The sequence below is a fragment of the Camelus bactrianus genome, chromosome 4, assembly GCF_048773025.1.
Source record: "Camelus bactrianus isolate YW-2024 breed Bactrian camel chromosome 4, ASM4877302v1, whole genome shotgun sequence".
Classification (NCBI taxonomy): Eukaryota; Metazoa; Chordata; class Mammalia; order Artiodactyla; family Camelidae; genus Camelus; species Camelus bactrianus.
Window position 1 is genome coordinate 67,161,061 of NC_133542.1, and position 21,895 is coordinate 67,182,955.

A 21,895-nucleotide genomic window follows, 5' to 3' on the forward strand; every position below is an offset into this window, starting at 1 on the left:
GTTACCGTATGCTGGTTGTATGGGCGGCTTCCCAAGGACAGGAACGGTGTCTGGCGTCGAGCAGCACTGTTGTTAGATACGCCTTGGTTGAGTGAGTTCATATTATAAAACACAGCTACAGATCTGAGTTCCTGCATGTTGCTAAATTTCCTAGTATTCAGATAAGAGGGTTGAATGATGAATTTAACATACTGAGAAAACTTCTGTATGTTTGTGACCCTCCCCTTTCTTCCTTCCCTATATGTTACAGATGCCTGAGGAACAGGCATTCAGTGTTCTGGTCAAGATCATGTTTGACTATGGTCTCAGGGAACTTTTCAAGCAAAACTTTGAAGATTTGCATTGCAAATTTTACCAGTTGGAGCGCCTCATGCAGGTAAAAAGAGAATCTAGCTTGCATTTGCCATTAAGAATGCAGGACGGGGAAGAAGTGAATTGATGAAATGGTGCCAAGGAACAATGGTGATGTCCTGAGCCATCCAAGGTTAAGGATTTATGTTTTTCATTTCTCACTATGTAATGATGATACCAAGATTAATAAGCTGTTAACCTGATGGGTATGAGCTGGGTTTTCAATCTTACAAACACCCAAAAGATCAGATGATTTTGTGGGGGACTTTAACATGGAAGTCAGTCAGGAGATACTTGCCAAGGCTCTGAAGCTGGCTGGTTAGGGATCACATAATAAAAGTGAAACAAACTTTCCCAAACATTTCATAACTTGGAGAGAAATACTATTCTTCCAAATATTTGTCACCATTTGGGGATTCCTCTTTAGAGCTACTTTGTGGACTAGAAACTAGAGTTCAGTGCCAGTTTAATACCAGATGATGAGTGTTCTGAGCACTTGGCGGTTTTTAGAAAAACACACGTAGGTGACTTTTTTGGCCTATTTCTGGCAGATTTATGGGCCTCCTGAGTAGGAGTTGAATAGCTGCACATGTGCCCAAAACTAATTAGTTTGCTATTTCAGGAATACATTCCTGACCTGTACAACCACTTCCTGGATATAAGCCTTGAAGCACACATGTATGCCTCCCAGTGGTTTCTTACGCTTTTTACTGCAAAATTCCCCCTCTACATGGTCTTCCATATCATCGACCTGCTTTTATGTGAGGTATGTATCAGAGGCCACAGCACTTTGGCTTTTGTTTGTATGTCCTTCCTATGTCAGCTCTGCCAAAACAGAATTTGTTGTTCTCATTTTATTTCATTGCTGGAAACTCCAGGTTTAAGTGACTCTTCCTTGAACTGAAGCTAATAATCATGTTTTGTTAAAAAGTACTCTCTGCTTTAAAAACAAAACACACATGAGGCATTTGTATTAGTTAGTATTAGGTTTGGTTGCATTGAAGAAATCCAAAATAACAGTGACTAAGTAAAGTAGAGGTTTATTTTTCTCTCTCATGTAGGAAAAATCAGAATGTTGGTGGTAACCTGCCTTCCCCAGAATGCAGCCTTGTCCCTGTGGCTGATGAGAGCCCTGGCCACCGTCTTTGTATTTAAGCCCAGGAGGGTTAGGGGTGGGGAGGCGGGGTGCATCCCCTCTTTTGAAAAGAGACTTTCTGGAAGTTCCACCCATGTTTCCACTTAACCTCTTACTGGCTAGAACTTAGTACGTGATCATACCTAGCTGCAAGGGAGAATTTTTTTTTTTTCCAAGCTGGGTAGGAATTTGCTAAAAATTGGGGCTCTATTACTAGAAGAAGATAGATATTAGAGTAAATAACAGTCTTTGCCTCAGTATATTTTTGGGTTTTGGGGTGTGTGTGTACCTAAGAAGAAAAACTAATTTCAAAAATATGTTCATCATAGAAACTATAGAAAATATAAGCAAAAAGATTTTAAAATACTCATAATCCAGCTGTCTAAAGGGTAACTGCTTTTCGCATTTGGTGTATATTCTTTCAGCCTTATGTGTGTGTGTTCATATATGTGCATGTGTAATTTCTTTATGGAACAGCTTTTTTCATATGGAATATTATGTAAGAATGTATATTCTGTATGTATATAAAATAGATGAAAATATTGCTATATTATGCTATTTGGTAACCTCTTTATTTCATATACTTGAATATCTGTAGACAGACACACATCTGTACCATCCTTTTTGTTTAATTATCCCATATTCAGAACATACAAAAGCCTTTAAGAAATTTGTATTTTCTGTCCAGCTTGAAATATTTTGAGAAATAGCATTGCCAAGTATCCCATTCTTTGAATATACCGTGATTTATATAACCAGTTCCTAATCTCAGACCTTTAAATTGTCTAGTTTTTCACTATTATAAACAACCGTTTGTTAAGTAGTTACTATGGGTCTGGTGGCATGCTAAGTAATTTACATGAACTTTTCAACTGATTAGCTCAGAAAACCCTTGGGAGAATATTAGTTACTATAGAAATTGAGGCCCAGAAACTTAAAAAGTTAAATTTGCTCGACAGATGTTAGTGCCTCCCCTCATATATCCTTTGCCTCCATCACTCCTAGAATGGTTAGATGAAAAAGGCAGATTGGAGGAAACCCTGAGCAGATTCAGTTCTGTTACATAGAGTTTATGGACAGAGTGATGGTTACACTTGGAGTTATTTTCTGATAGATCACAATTTTATGACTAATGTTTTAGTTTGGAAGCACTGAATATTTTGGGAAGCGTTCTTGAATGTGGGAATAGGGCTAGAAAATCTCTTCTCTCAGAAAAATGGGAGACTGGGTCTGCTTTAAGTGGTTTTTTAAGTGGTGGACTTGTGATTTTTATTTTCCAAGAGATTCCATTTCTTTACTTAAGTTCTTACAATTTCTCTAAAATTGTGGGATATTCTGAAGACAAACAGTTTAATAGTCCAGATATAAACATTGAAAATGTTTTCTGTGTTTTCTCTTTTAGGGGATAAGTGTTATTTTTAATGTCGCCCTTGGATTACTAAAGGTACACATTTATTTGTAAGCTGGATTATCTGGCATTCCTTGTTCAGCACTTGCAATATCTTGGTCTTAATCTCATTCTGAGCAGCCGCGTTGCTCTAGCATTATCCCTGACAGTGGATATGTGCAAGTAGCTCTGGCAAAGGCTAAGAAGTATTTTCTGGGGATTTTAAAGGTGCTGGGATTATAAAATGCTTCTTGGGCACCTTCTTAGCAAAAAATTTTTTCTGTACATGGTTGTACTTTGTTCTTTTTTCAAGACTTCCAAGGATGACCTGCTGTTGACAGACTTTGAAGGTGCCTTGAAGTTCTTCAGGGTGCAGCTTCCTAAGAGATATCGCTCAGAAGAAAATGCAAAAAAACTAATGGAATTAGCTTGCAACATGAAGGTAAAATAATTTCTGCATTAATTTAGATTATTTTATTCAGTTAATGTCTCACTATTCCTGATCAAACTATCAACATTTATAATGTATTAATAATAATGTTTTCTTTTATAGGTATAATTTTCTAAATATTTTCATATATACTGTATCTTATGTGTTAAATTTCATTGCTTTCCCCAGTCTTTGAACTCTGGAAATGATGTTGTTATCCCCATTTTGAAGACAAAGAAATACACTGGAAAGATTGCAGCTCCCTAGAGTTGTATGGTTAGTTAGTGGCAGAACTCAGGTTTCATAATTTCCGCCGTGCTGTCCTTTAACTTTCAATATTTGTTGTTATGGCCAGAAATTCCCTAACATGAAACTAATAATGCATGAAGGAAACTCATTCACTTTTAGCACTCCTAGTCGGACATTATGACGTATCATTTTAACACCTATATTGTGGTATGATTCCTGTACAGTAGACTACACATATTTCAGATGTACAATTTGATGAATTTTGGTAGATGTACACATCTATGAAACCACCGCCACACTCAAGATAGCTAACATTTCCATCAGTCCCCCAAGAGGTGCAAATTTCAAACTCCTCATTTATCCCTGTCCCTTTTTAAGGTGAAAAAAATAGGATCTCCTTATGTTCATGTTAAAATTAAGCTTTGTTTTTAAAGAAGAAAAAGTAATTGAGGGAGTTTAGTTTGGAATTTGAGGGATGGAGGCAAATGGAGGACAGAACAAATAGCTGTATTCAGATTCTTGTAGGGTGCATAAAAGACTGTCACATTTACTTAAAGTGACTCCAGAGGGTAGAGCTATGATCAGTGTATCAGGGCAGATGTTGTAGGGGAGGAGCTTCACTATCTACTGAGTAGAGCATGGGCTTGGAATCAGACGTGAATTCAGAATTACTTCGCCTGTTAAAGACACAATTTCCTTATCTGTCAAATAATATTAGACTTCTAGTTATACGTTAGACTGTGCTAACTCAGGCTACCCTTCTTTAAACATATGTAGATCCTAGGTAAAGTATAATCCAGGAAATATTTAAATACCTGGATTAACTTGAAAGAAAAAAGGGACATGCCCAGGTACCTGAAACAAAGCAGCTTTCAGAGCTGGTATGTGAACTGATAAAGCAGTACCCCAAGGAAATATGGAACCATCAGTATTAGGGTTTTAATGCTCATGAAGATGTATGATATGATTTGGGGCCTTTGGGGTCAGCTGAAACTGAAATCTCTGCATAAAGTTAGGACCTTGGAATAGCCACCATGTTTGTAAAAGGAGGGGATACAAAAACTACCTATTAACCAGAGAAACAATAGAAATCATAATATAAAGTGAATGGGGATTTGGGGGGAAAAAAAGAACTAGAACTTCTAGAAATTAAAATAATCATTAAAGATCATCCAACTTAATGTTACGTACTTCACTAGTATTATGGATAACATTTAATGTGCCAGGTACTGTGGTTAAGTGCTTTTATGTGTGCGGATTAACTGCAGTATGTGTACAATGCTTAGTGCCTGGTAACGAGTGAGGGTTCAAGAAATGATGGCTACTGCTGTGATTATTTCCTCCCTGGTTTTTCAAGCAGATACCAAACAAAGTCTTCAGTAACATTTACACAGATGATGGGTTTGTGCACAGAGCACGAAACCAAGTGAGCTGAGGTTCCTAAGTCACTCTTCCTCAGCGTGACTGAGCATATAGAGGATGCTGCCTCTTACTTATCATTTCTTCCTGTTCAAAACCTGCTCCTTTCTCAGTTTGCGGCACCTGGTTGCTCAGGCCTGAGAACGTGACCCCATCCTCTGCTTCCCTCTCTCTCTCTCTCTCTCACATTTCACGTCTTCATAGTCCGCATCCAAGCCCTGTCGTCAAAACGTATTATTGTGAATCTGCAACTCCCCACCCTCTTCATCACTAACACCCTGATCTAACTGTCTCATCACTTCTCTTCTAGAATATTCCAGTAGACTCCTTGATCCTCCTGTCCCCACAGTGGTTTCCTCCCAGAATTTTCTTGATCTCATCTCTCCCTTGCTTAAAACTCAAATGGCTTTTTACCTCAGAATAAAACTCAAGAGTTCTTGCCTTGATCCACAAGGCCTGGCGCCATCTGACCTCTGGTAGCCTTTCTGATCTCAGCTACTACTACTTTTCCCCCCTTACGCTTTCCAGTTCAGACACCCGGCCTCCTTACTGTTCTTAAACATGCACGCATGTTCCCCTCTTTGTACCTTTGTACTGGCCTGTGGTGTTCTCCTTGACGTCCTCGTGGCTTCGCCCTCACCTCATTCAGGCTTAGGCTCAGTGATCATGTCGTCAGAGAGGCCTTCTCTAATTTGGTGTCTGAAGTAGCAGCTCCCTCCAACTCTTTACACCCTGTCTCCTATTTTCCTCATACCACTTACTGCTATTTAATATTATTTCATATCTTTCATTGTTACCTGCATTCTCCCTACAGACTGGAATTATCAGAAGGGACTTTATCTCTTTTGCTTGCTGCTGAATCCTGAGCATAAGGATAGGATCTGCTTATAAATATCGGTTGAATGAGTGAATAAATGAATATTCTGTTGAGTTTCTTCCAAGTATTTTACAAGGAAGAGTTTACATGGATTTGAGCAAGGCTTTAAAAATAGCTTCTAGCCTAAAGTTTTACCTTTTGGGTTTTCATTATATGGATTCTTTATTTCCAAAGTCCAGATGGGAGGTGTCTCATGTCTTTTTTCCCTTGCCTGCACTACCGAGGAATTAAAGTAGACAGGGCAGCACAGCACACGTTGTTACCGCTTAGACGCGCAATTCCCGGGGAACTTGGCGTGGCGAGGGTGCGCTGCGGGTGATCCCCCTCCTTGCGTGTGATGCCGAGTGAGAAAGATAGTAATTTTTTTTTTGTTTTGAAATTGACTCAGCATGGAAAGCCTACAGATTCAACAGGACATGAGAGAATGAGCTGCTTCTGCTAAAAGGTGAGATACGGTGTGTACAGTTTAGTTAGCGATGATTAGTTGTATTCTGGCAGCTATACTTAATACCAAAAAATACTGAGGGAGACAGAGGCAATAGTTGAGCCAAATAGTGACAAAAGACCTCAGTCACAGTGATAATTTGTCAGCTTAAATAAGAAAAATCATTGGCAAGCTCAATTATGAGCCCTGCGGTATGTGGACTGCACTACTTGGGAGTGCCTCGGTCAGCACAGAGTGCACGTGACCCTCTGGGGCTTTGGAGCACCCTCTAGACACGGAAAAGGGGATTCCTGCTGTGGGAATGGCTTGGAAACTAGCTTTTCAATTTCGTGGTGTAGAAATTAGAAAGGAAGCATTGGCTCCATAACTCAGTGGAATCCCATTCCATTATTTTTTAATTAAAAAAAAATTGTGACTCAGTTTTCTCAGTTACAGTTCCTGATTAAGGTGGGAATTAGGAATACTTCGTCTTACATGCCAGTCCAGGAAACAAATACCTGTTCTTGTTAGTGTCTTGTGTTTAAGCAATTGGGATGTTATAATTTCCAGTATTTGTATAGATTTTATAAGAATCTCATTTCTTCCTCACTGTACCCTGTGAACTGTGTAGGGCAAATAAAGTGTGGAAACTGAGGCTTATAAAAGTCAAGTGACTTACCCAGCTGATACTGGCTGGCAGTGACAAGAGCCCTAGAGGAACTCAGTTCTTTTGACTCTTACGTTCCCAACGCTTCCCATTCTGTTGCACTGCCTCTTCTCAGTGCAGAAGTGCAGTGGGAGTTAAGTTTGGTGTGGCAATATCTGAAATGGCCACAAGGTGGGTGTGTTGCCCACAAAGGTCTATATTCCTCTTGGTGCCGTCTCTTCCTTTTCTTCGTAAATCCTTCCCTGTATCTGCCTTTACCTGCTTTTCTTTACTTTTCTCTCTTTTCAGCCCTTTTACTTCTCCCTTTCTTTTCTCTCCTTAGTTTATTTATGGGACTGAGTTTTGTTTATTTTTTGAGTTTTAGATCCTCCGCTCTTAATCTAAAATTTAACAACATACATCAAAAATTTACTCAACTGTCCATTGAATTTCTCTCCCTCCATGGGTGAGTGACCTGAAATAGAAAAATTGTTTCCACTTCTGATAGAAGATCTTAAAGGAATTTCACCTTAAATATATTTTTTCAGGAGATCATGAATGTTCCTTGGAACTCCATAACCTTTTTACACGCATAACTGTGCCATGTGCCTTCTTTAGAGGGGGGAAATAGAAAAAAAGTAATTAGGTCTTTTAAGTTTTTGACTCAAGAAATATATGAGAACAGCTGTTTCTCTATGTCTATACAGGAATTTTTGAGAACAAGTCTGATATGTGAGGTTTAGAAGAAGCAGGAACCATGCTAAAGGAGCTGCCTCAGTGGGTTTCTTAGAATGAATCTGAAGACTTGACCTTTTGCTGTAGAATACTATGGTGAAATGGAATTTCTGAACCATTGCTTCATTGGAGTTTGTTATTTCAAACATAAAGTGAATGTTCTAGACTTCACAAACTACCTGTAAAAAAAAAAAAATAATACTACTACAAAAACCAAATTGCAATATCTCTCAGTTAATGTAATCCTAACTATTTGCTATTTGGAGAATCAGAAAACTCTTTGGCATTTGGGAATATTTGCCCTTGGCGCATGTTCTTATTCATGAGCTAAAAACAACACTAGTTTGAACTTCATTCTCTGCTCAGATCATTTGTGTAGTTAGTATGTGTTAGAGTTTTAAGCTCTGTGATTGTCATGACTTCATCAGTCTTGTTTCTTGATGTGTTCACAGAATCCTACATAGTGTCTACATATAGTGAATTAATCCTTACAGTGACTGCATGAGGTCATTTTACAGATGTGTAAGCTGAATAACTATAGAGAGTTGAAGATAACTCCCAAAGGGTACACAGTTAGTAAGTGATGGAGTTGAGATTAGATCCCAGGAATTTCAGGCTCTGAAGTCAATGCTTTATCATCATTGTGTTTTACAATGCCTGAGGGATTGAAGGAATGAGATAAGAGCCACTTATATAGGCCCGTTTTTGGTGATGTTTGTCGTATAAGGATGGGTTGCTTAGTCTCCACATCAGTGTCAAAACTTACTCTCTGTGCAATGTAGCTCAGTTCCATTTTCCTTATAGCTAGGCCAGGCTAGTTTCACTTCTTTGATTGTCTCTACCTTTTATAATTGGATTTCATGAGGAAGCTTCTGAGTGGATATTCTCTTTCCCTGCATTGAACTCTAAATTTTGTTGGTTGTTGCAAGGATAGCAGTGCTCGCTACCATGCTTTATTTTAAGAAGCTGGTCTCCCTTGCTCCTTATCTGTTTTGGGGTCCTCTGCTACTAATTTACTTCTTGTGTTTTAGAAAAATATTCTGATGGTAGAACAAAGCTGCCTAATTCTGTTTAGTGATCTTTGAGGGAGTTCGAGTCTGAACTATTTGAACAAATTAAATAAAAAGGCTCAGAAATTACATAGGATTATTTTTTCAAGTGCTTATAAGCACAGGCCTAGGAGTCCCACAAATCTTGGCTCTCATCCTGGCTTTGCTCTGCTGTGTGACCCAAAGTAGGTTAACACAGCAAGGCTGTAGAGAGAGAAATTGCACCTGCTCTCTTTAAGCCAGTTCAAGTCAACAAGCATTTGTAGATTGTCTTATCTGCTGAGAACTGTATTCAGTGCTGGGCCTGCTACAGAGATGGATAAGAAACAAGAATCGCCCCAGATTTGCGTTTTTTCTGGCACTGCCACTGAATAGACTGGGTCTTTGAGTTTAGACAAAGTCCCTCTTCCTATCTAGGTCTCAGTTCCCCAGTGCAGTGAGGGTGACAGTCCCTGCTATACCCGTCTCAGAAAGTTGTTTTGAGGATTAAAGAAAATAGTAGGTGTAGAGGTAGCATGTTGTCTTAACTCCTATGTAAATCTCAGATTCTTTTAATCAATAATTGAAAAAGGAAGATGAACTTGTGTCCGATTTCTCTGTTTAGCAGTGAGGGCTTAGGGGTCAGGACCTCCTTAATGTACCTTTTCCTACCCACCCACTCACCCACACAGTATACTCCAGCCTTTTCATGCAGAGCTACTAACATTCAACCACCCACCTACACTGGACTTTCTATGAGTTCAGCTCAACAAGGGTTCTGGCCTTTGAGAGTTTTTTAAGCCAGACTTCAGAATCAACTCCTATTTCCTATTAGCAACCTATTTCCTGCTTTTGTGTGTTAAATGGACTTTGTTTAAATGGCTCATTGTTTGCAGCACACGTTCAGAGGATGGCTTTGTCTCTGATTCAGGACAAGAATGCAGATAATAGTAACAAACTATCTATCTGTCCATCGTCTGTCTTATCTGTCTGTCTGTTTATTTATCACCTTTATTGTGGTATGGTTCCTGTACAGTAAACTACACATATTTCAGATGTACAATTTGATGAATTTTGATATATACATGTGTGTGTGTATATATATATATATATATATATACACCAATGAAGCCACTACTACAATCAAGATAGCTAACATATCCATCACTCCCCAAGAGGTGCAGTTTTCGAATTCCCAATTTATCCCTTCGTACCCTCTTTACCCGCTGGTAACCATAAGTTTGTTCTGTCTGTAAGTCTGTTTTCTGTTTTATAAATAAGTTTATTTGTGTCTTTTTTAGATTCCACATGTAAGTGATATCATATGGCATTTTTCTTGCTCTTTCTGGCTTACTTCACTTAGAATGACAATCTTCAGGTCCATCCATGTTGCTGCAGATAGCATTATTCTTTTTTATGGCTGAGTAGTATTCCATTGTATATATATACCACATCTTCCTTATCCAGTCATCTGTCAATGGACATTTGGGTTGTTTCCATGTCTTAGCCACCCTTTATTTAAAAATAAAGACTTCACTGTGAGCCAGGTATTCTTCTCAGCTCTTTATAGTATATGCTTTATATCGTGTGGTCCTCATAATAATAGTCCTCGTATGAACTGTTGACATTTTCACAAATGAGGAACCTGAGGCTGAGATAAGGCAGCTTGCCTTCAGTCACACAGTGATACATCAGCAGAGACAGGACTCAAGCCTTGGTCTGTCCAAGCTCTTAGTGGTAGACTGTGCTAGCTGCCTCCCATCCAGGTCAGAAGCTCTTTCTCCATCCGTGTGGGCCGGGACATCCCTGCCTGTTCTAGGGGCTGATCGGGGACCAGCCTTCCCAGGGCAAGTAGCACGTGTTTTAAGAGAGAACATAATCTAACTCCTGTGACAGAGTAATGACAAGTAAGTGACCAAAGGGAGAGATGTTTTGGAGTAAATGTTTACTTCTGCCAAAATATCCAACTGTCACATTCCAAGTCTCCGCCTTCTTTCTGATTCAGGGTTTCTTAACCTGGAACTGTGGATGGGCCTCAGGGAGCCCATGAGCCCTCTGAAATGGTGTGCATTTTATTGCTGGGAGTGGGTGGGGGTGGAGTTAGCTTCTGTCCTTTCTTATGGGAACCATGGCTCTCAGGGGACCATCAACATGGACTGTCTCTAACAGTGTTAAGAACCACTGTGCTAATTGAAGTGAGGTATAAAATTAGTTTTACCTAAATTACAGAGTCAAGTCTTATCCCAGGAAATTATTAGAACCTGCCCCCAACCCTGGAAGTACATTTAAACAGAACAGATTTCAAATTTAATCTTCTGTGAGGGCAAAAATACCCCTGTACATGAAGCTGTGATTTCCACAGCCTTCTGATAGGAGTCAGCAACAGTGGGTGTGATCCAGAGCTCTTGGGCTGATTCCATAGCTTCCCTTCTTGAATTCAGTTAAAATGTTAGTGATACAAGTAGGAGACAGATAAAATGAACTTTGGGCTTTGAAGGGTGGGGAGTATGTCTCTTCATTAAGTGTTTTCATGCTTACTGTGTTCCAGCCATTAGGAATCTCACCATGTGAGAGTTCTTGTCCTTGTTGAATTTGCGTATCTCTGTGTCACTAATGCCTAGCAAAGAACATGGCACATAGAGGGGCTCAACTATCGATTAAATAAATGTCCCTGCTTACATCTTTATTAGGTTAAAAGGAAGGCCATTGGCTTTGATCTGATCAACATCTGATTAAGTCTCGTTTATATTCCAAGCGTTGAGGTAGGCCCTAGAGATAATGGTGGTAAGCAAAACAGACGTGGCCTGTTTCCTCGTGGAAAGACAGACAGTCAAGTAAGCACATAAATAAATAATTGTGTACTTGGACAGGTGCCATGGAGGATTGACTTGATGCTATGAGAATATGTAACAAAAGGGGAAGAGGGTGTCAGGGAAGGGCTCGCTAAAGAAGTGATGTTGGAGCCGTGATCTGAAAGGTGAATAGGAGGAATCCAAGCACAGGGCTGCACAGGCGGGGAGCAGGCTCGCAGTGTGCGTTCACTGTGGTTGCCATTTCCATTTAGAAGAAAGGTCAGTGCAGAAGAGGGGGTCATTTCTCATGAATTTAGCAAGCATTTCTGGGCACTCTCTATGTGCGTGGGCAGGGGACAGCGATGAGTGAGACACAGTTCTGACCTGGAGAATTCACAGATAGTGGGATGGGCAGGCTGAGAGGTGCTGGCCTGTCCTGGGTGCAGCCTCAGAAGGATGCTTGAGTTGCTGTTTTTGCTGCTGTGATAGCTCTTGTTCCCCATTCAGGTATCAGGCATCAGTTGTCTTCGTGGGGGTTGTGCCTCAGGCAGCCTAAACTAGTTGGCTCTGGTACGCAGCCATCTGCAGTGGAAGTCAGGACCAGCTGTGAACCCATTGTAAGCAGTGTTATGTTTACTGGGGTTTGTTTGTGATGAGGATAGGGGTGAGGTATTTAAAGGGAAGGAAGGAGTAAGAGAGAGACTGAGAACAAGTGAGGCTGAGAATCAGGAAGGCAAACCTGAGTAGGTAACGAAGTCAGAACACGACCTAGCAAGCTCTGTGTATGAGCAGAGCTCTGTCTTAGAGAAGCTCAGAATAGTTACGAGAATTATTTTTAAACAGCATTTATTTTAACTTAATTATAAAAGTAATTCATGTTCAATGCAGAAAACATAGGAAACACATAAAGAAAATGTCCATATCCTATCAAAAAACTGTAAGAGCCAAATGAGTGACATGTGTAAAGGGTCTGGCATTTGTCAGGCGCTTGTTACACATAACTGCTGGTACAGTGCTGGGGGAGATGCAACCCTTTTACTCTGAGAATGAGGCATTTATAATAAAGGATAATGAAATGTAGAAGAAATTATTTTGTGATTAGCTTTTTAAAATGTATGTTTATTGGGGGAAATGTTAATTCTTTCTTATCCCAGCATGAGAATGAAAAGTTGAAGAATCCTGAAGATTTGTGAGAATGTTTCGTAGGATTTGGTGTCAGTTTTATAGAGCACTAGGGGGAGCCTTATATCCATTGCCCTCCCTTGTCATTTACACAGACTGACAGCACAGAGTACTAGGGGGAAGTGTTTGCTGCCCACAAGCCTTATTTATTTTCTGTTCCTCTACTATTGATCTGTTAGGATTGTTTATACATTTATGGATCACACTGATGTTTTATTTCGGTGCTTTCGTTGTGAATCACCTACATGTACAGTAAACGTTTACCCCAGCATTGGCCTTAAACCACAGAAGACCTAGGTTTAAGGATGCCACTCCAGCTTGTGGCCTCACCCCAAGTGTTTAATGGGCATCTTTCTGTAGACAGCAGCCAGGGCATTGTGCTATTATGTTCCTGGCTGCCTTCCCTTGGGCAGTAGCCAAACTCCAGGAATAAGCTCTGTTTGAGGTAGACCTGTAAGCATCCCAACAAGGGCTGGTGTCCACAGAGTCAATGTGAAGGGAACACCAGGCAGCTCGAGTTAAAGAAAAAAGCAATAGTGGAACAGAGAACTGGAGATGCTGACACCAGTATGCTGCAAACTTGGGCTTGTCCCATCTCCTTTCTAGGTGTCAGTTTTTTCCCCCTATAAAATAAGGAAGGTAGACTAGACTAGCTCTAAGATTTCTAATTAACCTGGAACTCGGGGGCTAAAAGTCTGATTTGTGAATCAGCAGTGTAATGGTTTGCAGTAGTTGATAAGAAAAAGCTTGAGAGAAAGGACAGTTTGATGGGGTGGAAGAGTGGCTAAGTAGAATGCTCAGCAGAACTGTGTTTTTAAGGAGAATTGTCAGGAGAATTTTTCGTGTTTGAAAGCAGCACGGAAGTTGTTAGTACAGAGGAAAGTGCTAGGTGGTAGGACAGTGAGGGGGCGACAGCTTGGACTTTGGGTGGCATCTAGCAGTCTGGGCTCAAATCCTAGATATGCCAGCTCCTAACTTAGTGACTTTGGTCAAGTTACATTACCTCCTTATACCTTAGTTAACCTGCATATAAAATGAGGCTGATAATATACCGCACCTTGTAGAGGTGTCATGAGGTCAGATGTAAAGCCTCTTGCAGCAGTGCTGGTATGTGCTAAATAAAATGGTCAGTGAGGGTGGTGGTGATGAGGAGGAGGAGGAGGATGGAGGATAGTCAGACCTAGAACTCAGGTAGGAGGGGTTATCTGTTGGGTGTTCATTCTAACACTTGGGGAAAACTTCAGGAACCAGTTATCCCCAGCAGAACCCTGGGCATGGTGGTCATTGAGTAAGACCTTTGGGTCCTGGGCTTATGTGCAGGAAACACCACTTCCATAGTAACTGGAGGTGCCTGCGTCAGCAGAGGTCTTGGTCTTTGGTGCAGGCCCTGAAGCACCCACCCCTCTCTGATACTTTTTAATTTGTGCTGTGTTTTATCCTACAGATTAGTCAGAAGAAGTTGAAAAAATATGAAAAAGAGTATCACACCATGAGAGAACAGCAGGCCCAACAAGAAGACCCCATTGAGCGATTTGAGGTTTGTTGCTTATGTCTCAGGTGATGTGAAGAGCTTTCCGCCTTTCATTTCACATAATTGTGCTTCAGTGAGTTCTTTTTAAAATTCAATTTCACTATTCTAGGTTTAAGTTTCAGTTTGAGTTTGCAAATGAGAAAGCAAGATCTGTTTTGCTTCAAACCAGCTGCCTAGTTTGTTACAGCTCAGTGGGCTTTTGTCACAATTCATAAGAAGTAACTGCTGGACAGTCACTTGAATCAGTTAAATATGCCTTGTGGAGGCAAAGTAGGAACCTGTTGATTGGTAGCACATTAGGACCAGCCATGTCTCCCATGATTCCCATAGGACTTGGCAGGCAGTTTTGAGGGTTAACCTTGAGAACTTGTCATTTCCATCTGATTTTTATGTCTGTAACTCGTTTCTTTCTACCCCTCAGCGGGAGAATAGGCGTCTACAAGAAGCTAACATGAGATTGGAACAGGAAAACGATGACTTAGCCCATGAGCTGGTGACTAGCAAGATTGCCCTGCGGAAGGACCTGGATAATGTAAGTCTGACTTGTCTGAAGGGATAGATTACATTGAAACATTTCTCCCTTAATCAAGTGAAATCCTTGAATCGTAGTGTTGTTCTAGTCACCTGCCTTCAAAGTTTCCCTCTTCTGATGCAGCCTGCTCTCGTCAGTACTACTTCCCTCTTTTCCTTCAGGGGTCATTGATTATCTCATTAAGCCCTCCTTACCTCATTCTTCATTACACATGCAATCCCTGAACTCCTTTCCAAACATTGTTTGATTGCAAGGCTTTTTGGCTAATTCTTAGGCTGTTGCAATTGGCAGTAGCATTTAATCATTGTAACTTCCATACCCCTAAGACAGGAACAGACTTTGTCACCCTGCATTGCTCTTGCCTGTTGGGTAAGCGTTGCCAATTGTAATAAAGCTCAGTGCCTCCGCAGCTCGCGATTTCATCCATCATTTCTATTGGCAGGTGTTCTGTTTTAATCTGCTTCTCCTACTCTTAAAAACTTGAGATGATGGTGTTCCTGGCAGGGTGCTTGTCCATTTTCTATACTACAGGCTTCCCTTAGACGAAGTGCAGTCTCTCATTCATGGTTTAGGTCAGAGGTTGGCAAACTTTTTCTGTAAAAGGGATAGATAGTAAATATTTCAGGCTTTGTGGACCATATTGTCTCTGTTGCAGTTATTTAACTCTGCCCTTGGCACAGAAGTAGCTGATAGCTATAGACAGTGAATAAATGAATGAGCCTGGTTGTGTTCCAATAAAACTTTGTTTACGAGAATAGGTGGCAGACTGGATTTGTCGCTTGGGCCATAGTTTGCCAACACCTGACTTAAGATTTCCCTGTCAGGCTCCTTAAATTACTTTTCTGCTCACTGATTTTTCTGAGGTTCTAGAGGTAGGCATAGGGGTTGAGAGTTTACAGGGGACTTACATAATACGTTGAGCCCTGTGGGATCTATAACCTTCACAGGGTCCTTGACATCCACCAGGTGTATGAAAATATTGTGTGCCACTGTATTTCTTCAGCAGTTTGTGCTTCCACTAGATTCTCAAAGCGGTTCACACTTGAAGATGAAGACAAGGAGAGAGAGCAGTGTCTACTGGTTCTTACTACCTCTCTTTAGGAATAGAATAATGGAACAAAATTTTGAACAGATCTGGATTTTAACACCAGCTACTCTACTTTCAAGTAAAGTGTGGGGAGGTGGAATAATAGCTGTGTCCCAGGGCGATAGTGAAAATTACATGATCTGGTATATGTAAAAGGCACCACCAAATGAAAGAATTAGGCACAGTCAGTGTTGGTTCTCTCTGCTTGTCTGATTGTCAGCCACAAATAGCTGCAGGTAGCTGGGAAGACTCCTTTTTCCAGTTTTTGCAGGAGGGTGTTCCAGAATCATTAGCCCTAGGTAACCAGAACCTGGAGATCTGACTGATTTCTGCTTGACCACAGTCTGCTCCTTAGGTTGAATCCCAGAATACCCTCTGATATTCTTTGTAGAATCGTCCCCTCAGCGTTCAGGCATTTCTGCCAAGTGAGTGGAAGAAGGTGGGTGTACTTGGAGCAGAGTAATTACTGTAGCAGGCCGCAGTGTGTACCAGTGATGGCTCTTCTAGGAGCTGTAGATCGCACAGAAAGGAGGTGTAAAGGGAAAGAAAATGGCTCCTATACCAGAGCTTTGTGTTCTACAATGAAATTATATTAAGAGGCAACTTAGGCTAAAATTCCAGGTGGATTTTTAGTTTGAGCCGTTGCATTCGCCAGTCTGACAGGCCCAGAAGTAACATTGATGTTCCACTAGTTTAAGGTGGATCATAGACTTTTTTGTTTCTTGAAGTCTGCTTGTAAAGAGTATAAACTTTTTTTCAAGTTGTCTTTTCCTGATATAGTAGTCAAAGAACTAGATTACATTCCTGATGCCGAGAGTGAGAAATAGTAAAAATAATATGAATTCCCATTTGCTGATGCTCTTTGTGACAGATGCTATGATGAACACTTTGCTAAGTTGTAATGTCGCTTATCCTTAGCTCACCCTTGTTAAGGACAGTCACATGAGCCCATCCTCATATGAATCCTCATATGAATGAGGATTTTTTTTAAACAATCATGAAACTTGAGACTCAGAGAGATGAAGGCACCCCAGAAGAAGCAGAGCCAGAATTCTGACCTAGGCGCATCTAATTGGAACACACTGTCTCCAAAATAAATATGGAACGAGAAGCTATGACTTGATGACATAACTGCATCAAAAATATAAGTTGAGGAAGACCAGACACTGATGCCTGACAGAGAACGTTTCTTAAGCACTTAGTGAGCAATGAGGCACTGCTCTAAGTGCTTTGTATTTACCATCACATCCTCAGAACAAGCCATATTGTGTAAGGGATAAAGTTACAATCTCCATTTTACTATTGAGGAAACTGAGGCCAAAAGAGGTTAAATATCTTACACAGTGACACTGTCAGTGGCAGAGCCCTTAGATTGAAACCCAACTGACCTGACACTCCTAACGTAGCTCAGAGGAGCAGGACCCCTGCCGCCTTTCGGACTCAGGAATGTCAGACTGGGGTCCAATCATTCGGCCATCAACAGTGCTGAGCAGACAGACCTTTTCACACTAAAGTCCCTTTCCAAATTAGTCTCATTTCTTTTGAATCATCACTGAAAATCAGCTAGGTTCTGAAGTGAGGGATGTGGGGTCCTCCAACCTTTCCTTGACTTCAGGGACTCAGATATTTGAAAGAACCTCTTGCCTTTTCACTCTTCCCTTTCTGCATCCCAGAGAAAAGCTCCCTGGTACGTGGCGGATAGGATTTCTAGAACGCTCTTTTATTTCCAGTGGATTTTATATCACTCTTGTTGTTCCTCCGCTGTCACTTTTATTACCTGTCACACAATAGCTATGGAGAAATTCTTGGTATGACACTGGTGCTGCAGGCTGAGAGGGAGCCTGTGGGAGGCACCTGGCCCAGGGCTGACAGGACCCCGTCCGAGTCCCCTCTGGCCTGGTTGCTGTCCACACTGAGACAGTGTGATGTGAAAGTGATGGAAACAGGCTGAGGAGACCACCTGCTGGAATTGGAGTTCTTGGCTTCGCTGCATTCTAGTCCTCTGACCTTGAGCAGGTTGCTCAGCTTTCCCCACTGAATTACTTTGGCTTCTTTTGTAAAAATTATTTGACACTATACTTATGGGTGTCCTCGATTCTGTATCTGCTTCACTGATGTCTATGTCTGTCCTTATGGAGGACCACAGTCTTAACTGCTGTGGCCCTACCATCTTCATAGCATGTGAATCCTCCAACTTTGTTGTTCTTTTTACAACATAGTTTGGCTATTCTAAGTCATTTGCATTTCTTTATAAATACTAGAATCAGTTTGTCAACTTCTAGAAATAAAAGCCATCTGGGAGTTTGAGTGAGGTTGTAGTGAATCTATAAGTCAGCTTGGGAAGTATTACCATCTGAACAGTAATTGAAACTTGTAATCCATAAATACATTATAATTTTCATTTATGTAGCTCTTTTTCAATTTCAACTTTAGTTTTCAGTTTACAAGACTTGCATATATTTTAATGTTATTAAGGATATTGTTTTACAATTGTTCATTGCTAGTCTCTAGAAATACAATTGATTACATGACCTTGTATCCTTTGACCTTGGTTAATTCACTTACGATTCTAGTAGCTTTTTTGTTTACTTTTTAGGATTCTCCACATTCACAGTCATAGCATCTCTGAATAAAAACAGTTTTACTTCCTTTCAAGTCATTTGCCTTTCTTCCCTTGCCTTCCTGCACTGACTAGGGCTTTTGGAACAATGTTGAATGGTGAGAGTGTCCCCCATCACCTTGTTCCAAATGTTAGCTGTAGGTTTTTCATAGACCATGTTGAGGAAGTTCTCCTTTCTTCCTGTTAGCTACCAGTTGTCATGAATGGGTGTTGAATTTGGTCAGATGCTCTTCCTGCATTACTTGAGGTGATTATTTGCTGTTTCTCCTTAATTCTGTTAGTACAGTGAAGTAAATTGATTTTCTAGTGTATACAAACTTTGCATTCCTAGGAATCTTGGAGTTCCCTTTTTTAAAAAAAAAAAAAAAGACTTTTATTTGTATTAAAGATTTTTGTATTCCTGAGGAATATTTGTCTGGAGTTTCTTTAATGTCTTAGTCTCGCTTTGATACTGGGAATGCTGGCCTTCTAAAGTGAACTGGGCAGTGTTTCCTCCTGTTTTTTAAAGGTCTTTATGTAGGATTGTTCCTTGATTAGATCTTTAATTCTGTAGTCAAGCCACATGGGCCTGGAGTTTTCTTAGCAGGAAATTATTTAATTATGAACTCAAATTTATTTTCAGATACAGAGCTTTCAAATTTTCTAATTCTTCTTGTGTCCATTTTTATAATTTGAATCTTTCAAGTAATTTATCCATTTCATCTTAGTTGTTAAATATATTGGTATAAAGTCATTGATATTTTCTTATTCTTGTAATGTTTATAGGAACTGTTAAAATCTCCTCTCTTTCATTCCTGTTGTGGGTAATTTGTGTCTTTTCCCTTTTTCCTTTATCAGTCTAACTAGAAATTTATCAGTTGTGTTGATCTTTTCAAAACCGAGCTTTTGGGTTTTTTTGTGTTTGTTTTTCCCTCTGTTTCATTGACTCTGCTTTTTATTATCTCCTACTTTTATTTCAGTTTAATTTGCTCTTTTTCTAACTTCTTAAAGAGGAAACTTGATCATTGATTTTAGACCTTCATTCTTTTCTAAACTAAGCACTTAAAGTTGTAAATCTCCCTGAAGCACTATTTCAGCTGCATATCCCACATTTTGATGTATTGTGTTTTTATTTTCATTCAGTTCTTGTGATTTCTTCTCTATTCTCTGAGTTACTTAGTCATGTGTTGTTTAATTTTCAGCTGTTAGGGATTTGTCCCAGAAATTTTTCTTTTATTTCTAATTTAATTCAATTGTCATCAGAGAACATATTCTTCCTGATTTTAATGTTTTAAAAACATATTTATGCTTATTTTAGGGCCTTCCATATGGTCTGTTTGGGTGAATGTCCCGCACACACCTGGAAGTGTGTACTCTGTTGTTGTGGGTGGAGTGTTCTGTAAAGGTCACTTCAGTCGAGTTGATTGAGTGTTGTTTAAATCTTGCATAGGCTTACTGGTTTCACTTTGTTCTGTCACTTACTGAGAGAGCAGTGAGAAAGTCGGTGACTCTGCACTTATATATTTCTCCTTTCAGTTGTGTCAGTTTTTGTTTCTTGTAATTTGAATTTATGAATACACTCCAGATTACTGCCTTCTTAATGAGTGACTCTTACTGTTGTGAAGTGTCCCTCTTTGCCTCTGGTAATACTCTTTGTTCTGAAATCTACTCTGATATTAATATAGCCATTCCAGCTGTCATGGTATTGCTTGGTATATCCTAGTCTATCCTTTTACTTTTAACGTATCTGTGTCTTTATATTTAAAATGGGGTTTTGTAGCCAGCATATAGTTGGACCTTGCTTTTTTGGTTCAGTCTGATAATCTCCTTTTAATTGGAATGTTTAGACCAGTTACATTTAATATAATTATTTATAGGGTGGGTTTAAGTCTACCACCTTGCTGTTTGTTCTCTATTTGTTGTTTTTGCTTTTTATTGTTTTCCTTTCTGCCTTCTTTGGTTTAATTGGGTATTTTTATTATTTCATTTTATCTCCTCTACTACCTTATTAGCAGTTCTGGAGTTTTCTCACCTCCAGATTTCTGCCCTGTGGCTTCTAGCCACTTCGGCATCTCTGACCCTCTAACTCTGCCTCCTTAAACCCTCTGAGGCATGCCGTTTGGAACCCCTCACACTGCTCTTTGGTCCAGAATGTACCTCTAGGTAGAAACCCAGGGTGGTAGTAGTACTCACCTTGCTTATATCCTTTCTCCCATGAACCACAGTTCTGCATTTATTGTTTTCAGTGTCAGCAAGTAGTAGTTTCATATATTTTGTCCGGTTTTTTGTTTACAGTGGGAGGGTAAATCTGGTTTGGGTTAGTCCTTCATGACCAGAAGTGGAAGTCTGGCTTTATGTTTATTATCACCAGATGTTCTCTGCCCATGTGCTTATGTAAGTAGGGTGATTGCGCAGCAAGTGTGGTGTCACTGGAGGACCCTGGTTCTGTCAGTCCAGTAGCTTCTGTGCACCTTCCCATTGGCACAGCATTGAGAGTCAGCTCTTGGAGCTGTGGCACAAATGCTGGGCTTAATGTCAAGTAACCTTGTTTCAGATTCCAGCTCTGCTATGTGCATTGTGCGGCCTTGAGGAAATCACTTCCCCATCTAACATTTTTATAAATTGAGGAGTCAGCGTGGGCAAGGAAGTCTCTTGAGAAAGAAAACCCAGTTCATGACTTGGCTGTCCCATACTTGTTAGAATCAGTCTTACCTATATGGGAGTGATGATGAGTAACTGAGAGGACAGATGTATGTGCTGTTGCTCAAAAGGTGTTAACCAAGTCCAGACCCAGGAGAGAAGGGAGAGATAACAGGATGTTCTGTTGATTAAAGCAAAAGAAAATCTTTAACAGGACTTCATTCTCCTTACTAGACATTTCCTTTGTTGTTTGATCGTCGTTTCCCTTTTGATTGCTTCTTGGGTCTGAGCTAGAGAAGGAGATGATAAGCCACTCCCCAGAAAGGACAGATCTTAACTCTAGGACCCATTTAATTGCATGCATGTGCAGTGTAACAGTAATTAATGGCCTTTGAGTTTGCATCTCATGCCATTCTCAGTTTTCCATTTAAGGCCCAGCCTCCTGGAACCTGTTCCTCCCAAAGAAAGTATGTCAGAAGAAGTAGTATAGTAGAAAGCACAGGGGCCCAGTGATACCACTTCAGCTAAATGACATCAGAAATGCTGTTTAATTTCAGGGAAACCATCCATTGTCAAAGGAGGTTGTGTATAAGGAGGTGGCAGAGACCCTCTCTATCTAGTGCTCTGTAACTAGGAGCTTCCGGCCCATTTCCTTGACCGCCCTCCGGCGCGCTGCAGCTGCTCGTGTCCCGTCAGCCGTGGACTGTCCAGTGGCAGGGACTCTGTAGGTCAGGTGCAGGCACATCACTTTCACTTAGACGCAGAGATCTGCCCACCAGACCTCTACATGCTTTAGGAAGAAACAGGGGTGGAGGATGGCCATTTCAGGGAAGGGACGCCTTTCTTTATTG

The 21,895-nt window shown here is 40.4% G+C and overlaps 1 protein-coding gene across 7 annotated transcripts in view; it reads left to right on the forward strand.

Annotated features, from left to right (window-relative positions):
* RABGAP1 (RAB GTPase activating protein 1) overlaps nucleotides 1-21,895 on the forward strand; it is a 141,818-nt gene that overhangs the window by 112,651 nt on the left and 7,272 nt on the right. For 6 of the 7 annotated variants that reach the window (XM_045517568.2, XM_074362180.1, XM_074362179.1 and 3 more), the window contains 6 exons: nucleotides 251-376; nucleotides 974-1,117; nucleotides 2,889-2,930; nucleotides 3,187-3,315; nucleotides 14,100-14,192; nucleotides 14,608-14,718. In XM_045517568.2, coding sequence (XP_045373524.1) covers nucleotides 251-376; nucleotides 974-1,117; nucleotides 2,889-2,930; nucleotides 3,187-3,315; nucleotides 14,100-14,192; nucleotides 14,608-14,718 — 645 coding nt within the window. Of the gene's footprint in view, nucleotides 1-250; nucleotides 377-973; nucleotides 1,118-2,888; nucleotides 2,931-3,186; nucleotides 3,316-6,236; nucleotides 6,294-14,099; nucleotides 14,193-14,607; nucleotides 14,719-21,895 lie in introns of those variants that run through there. The other variant, XM_045517569.2, reaches the window with a different exon arrangement.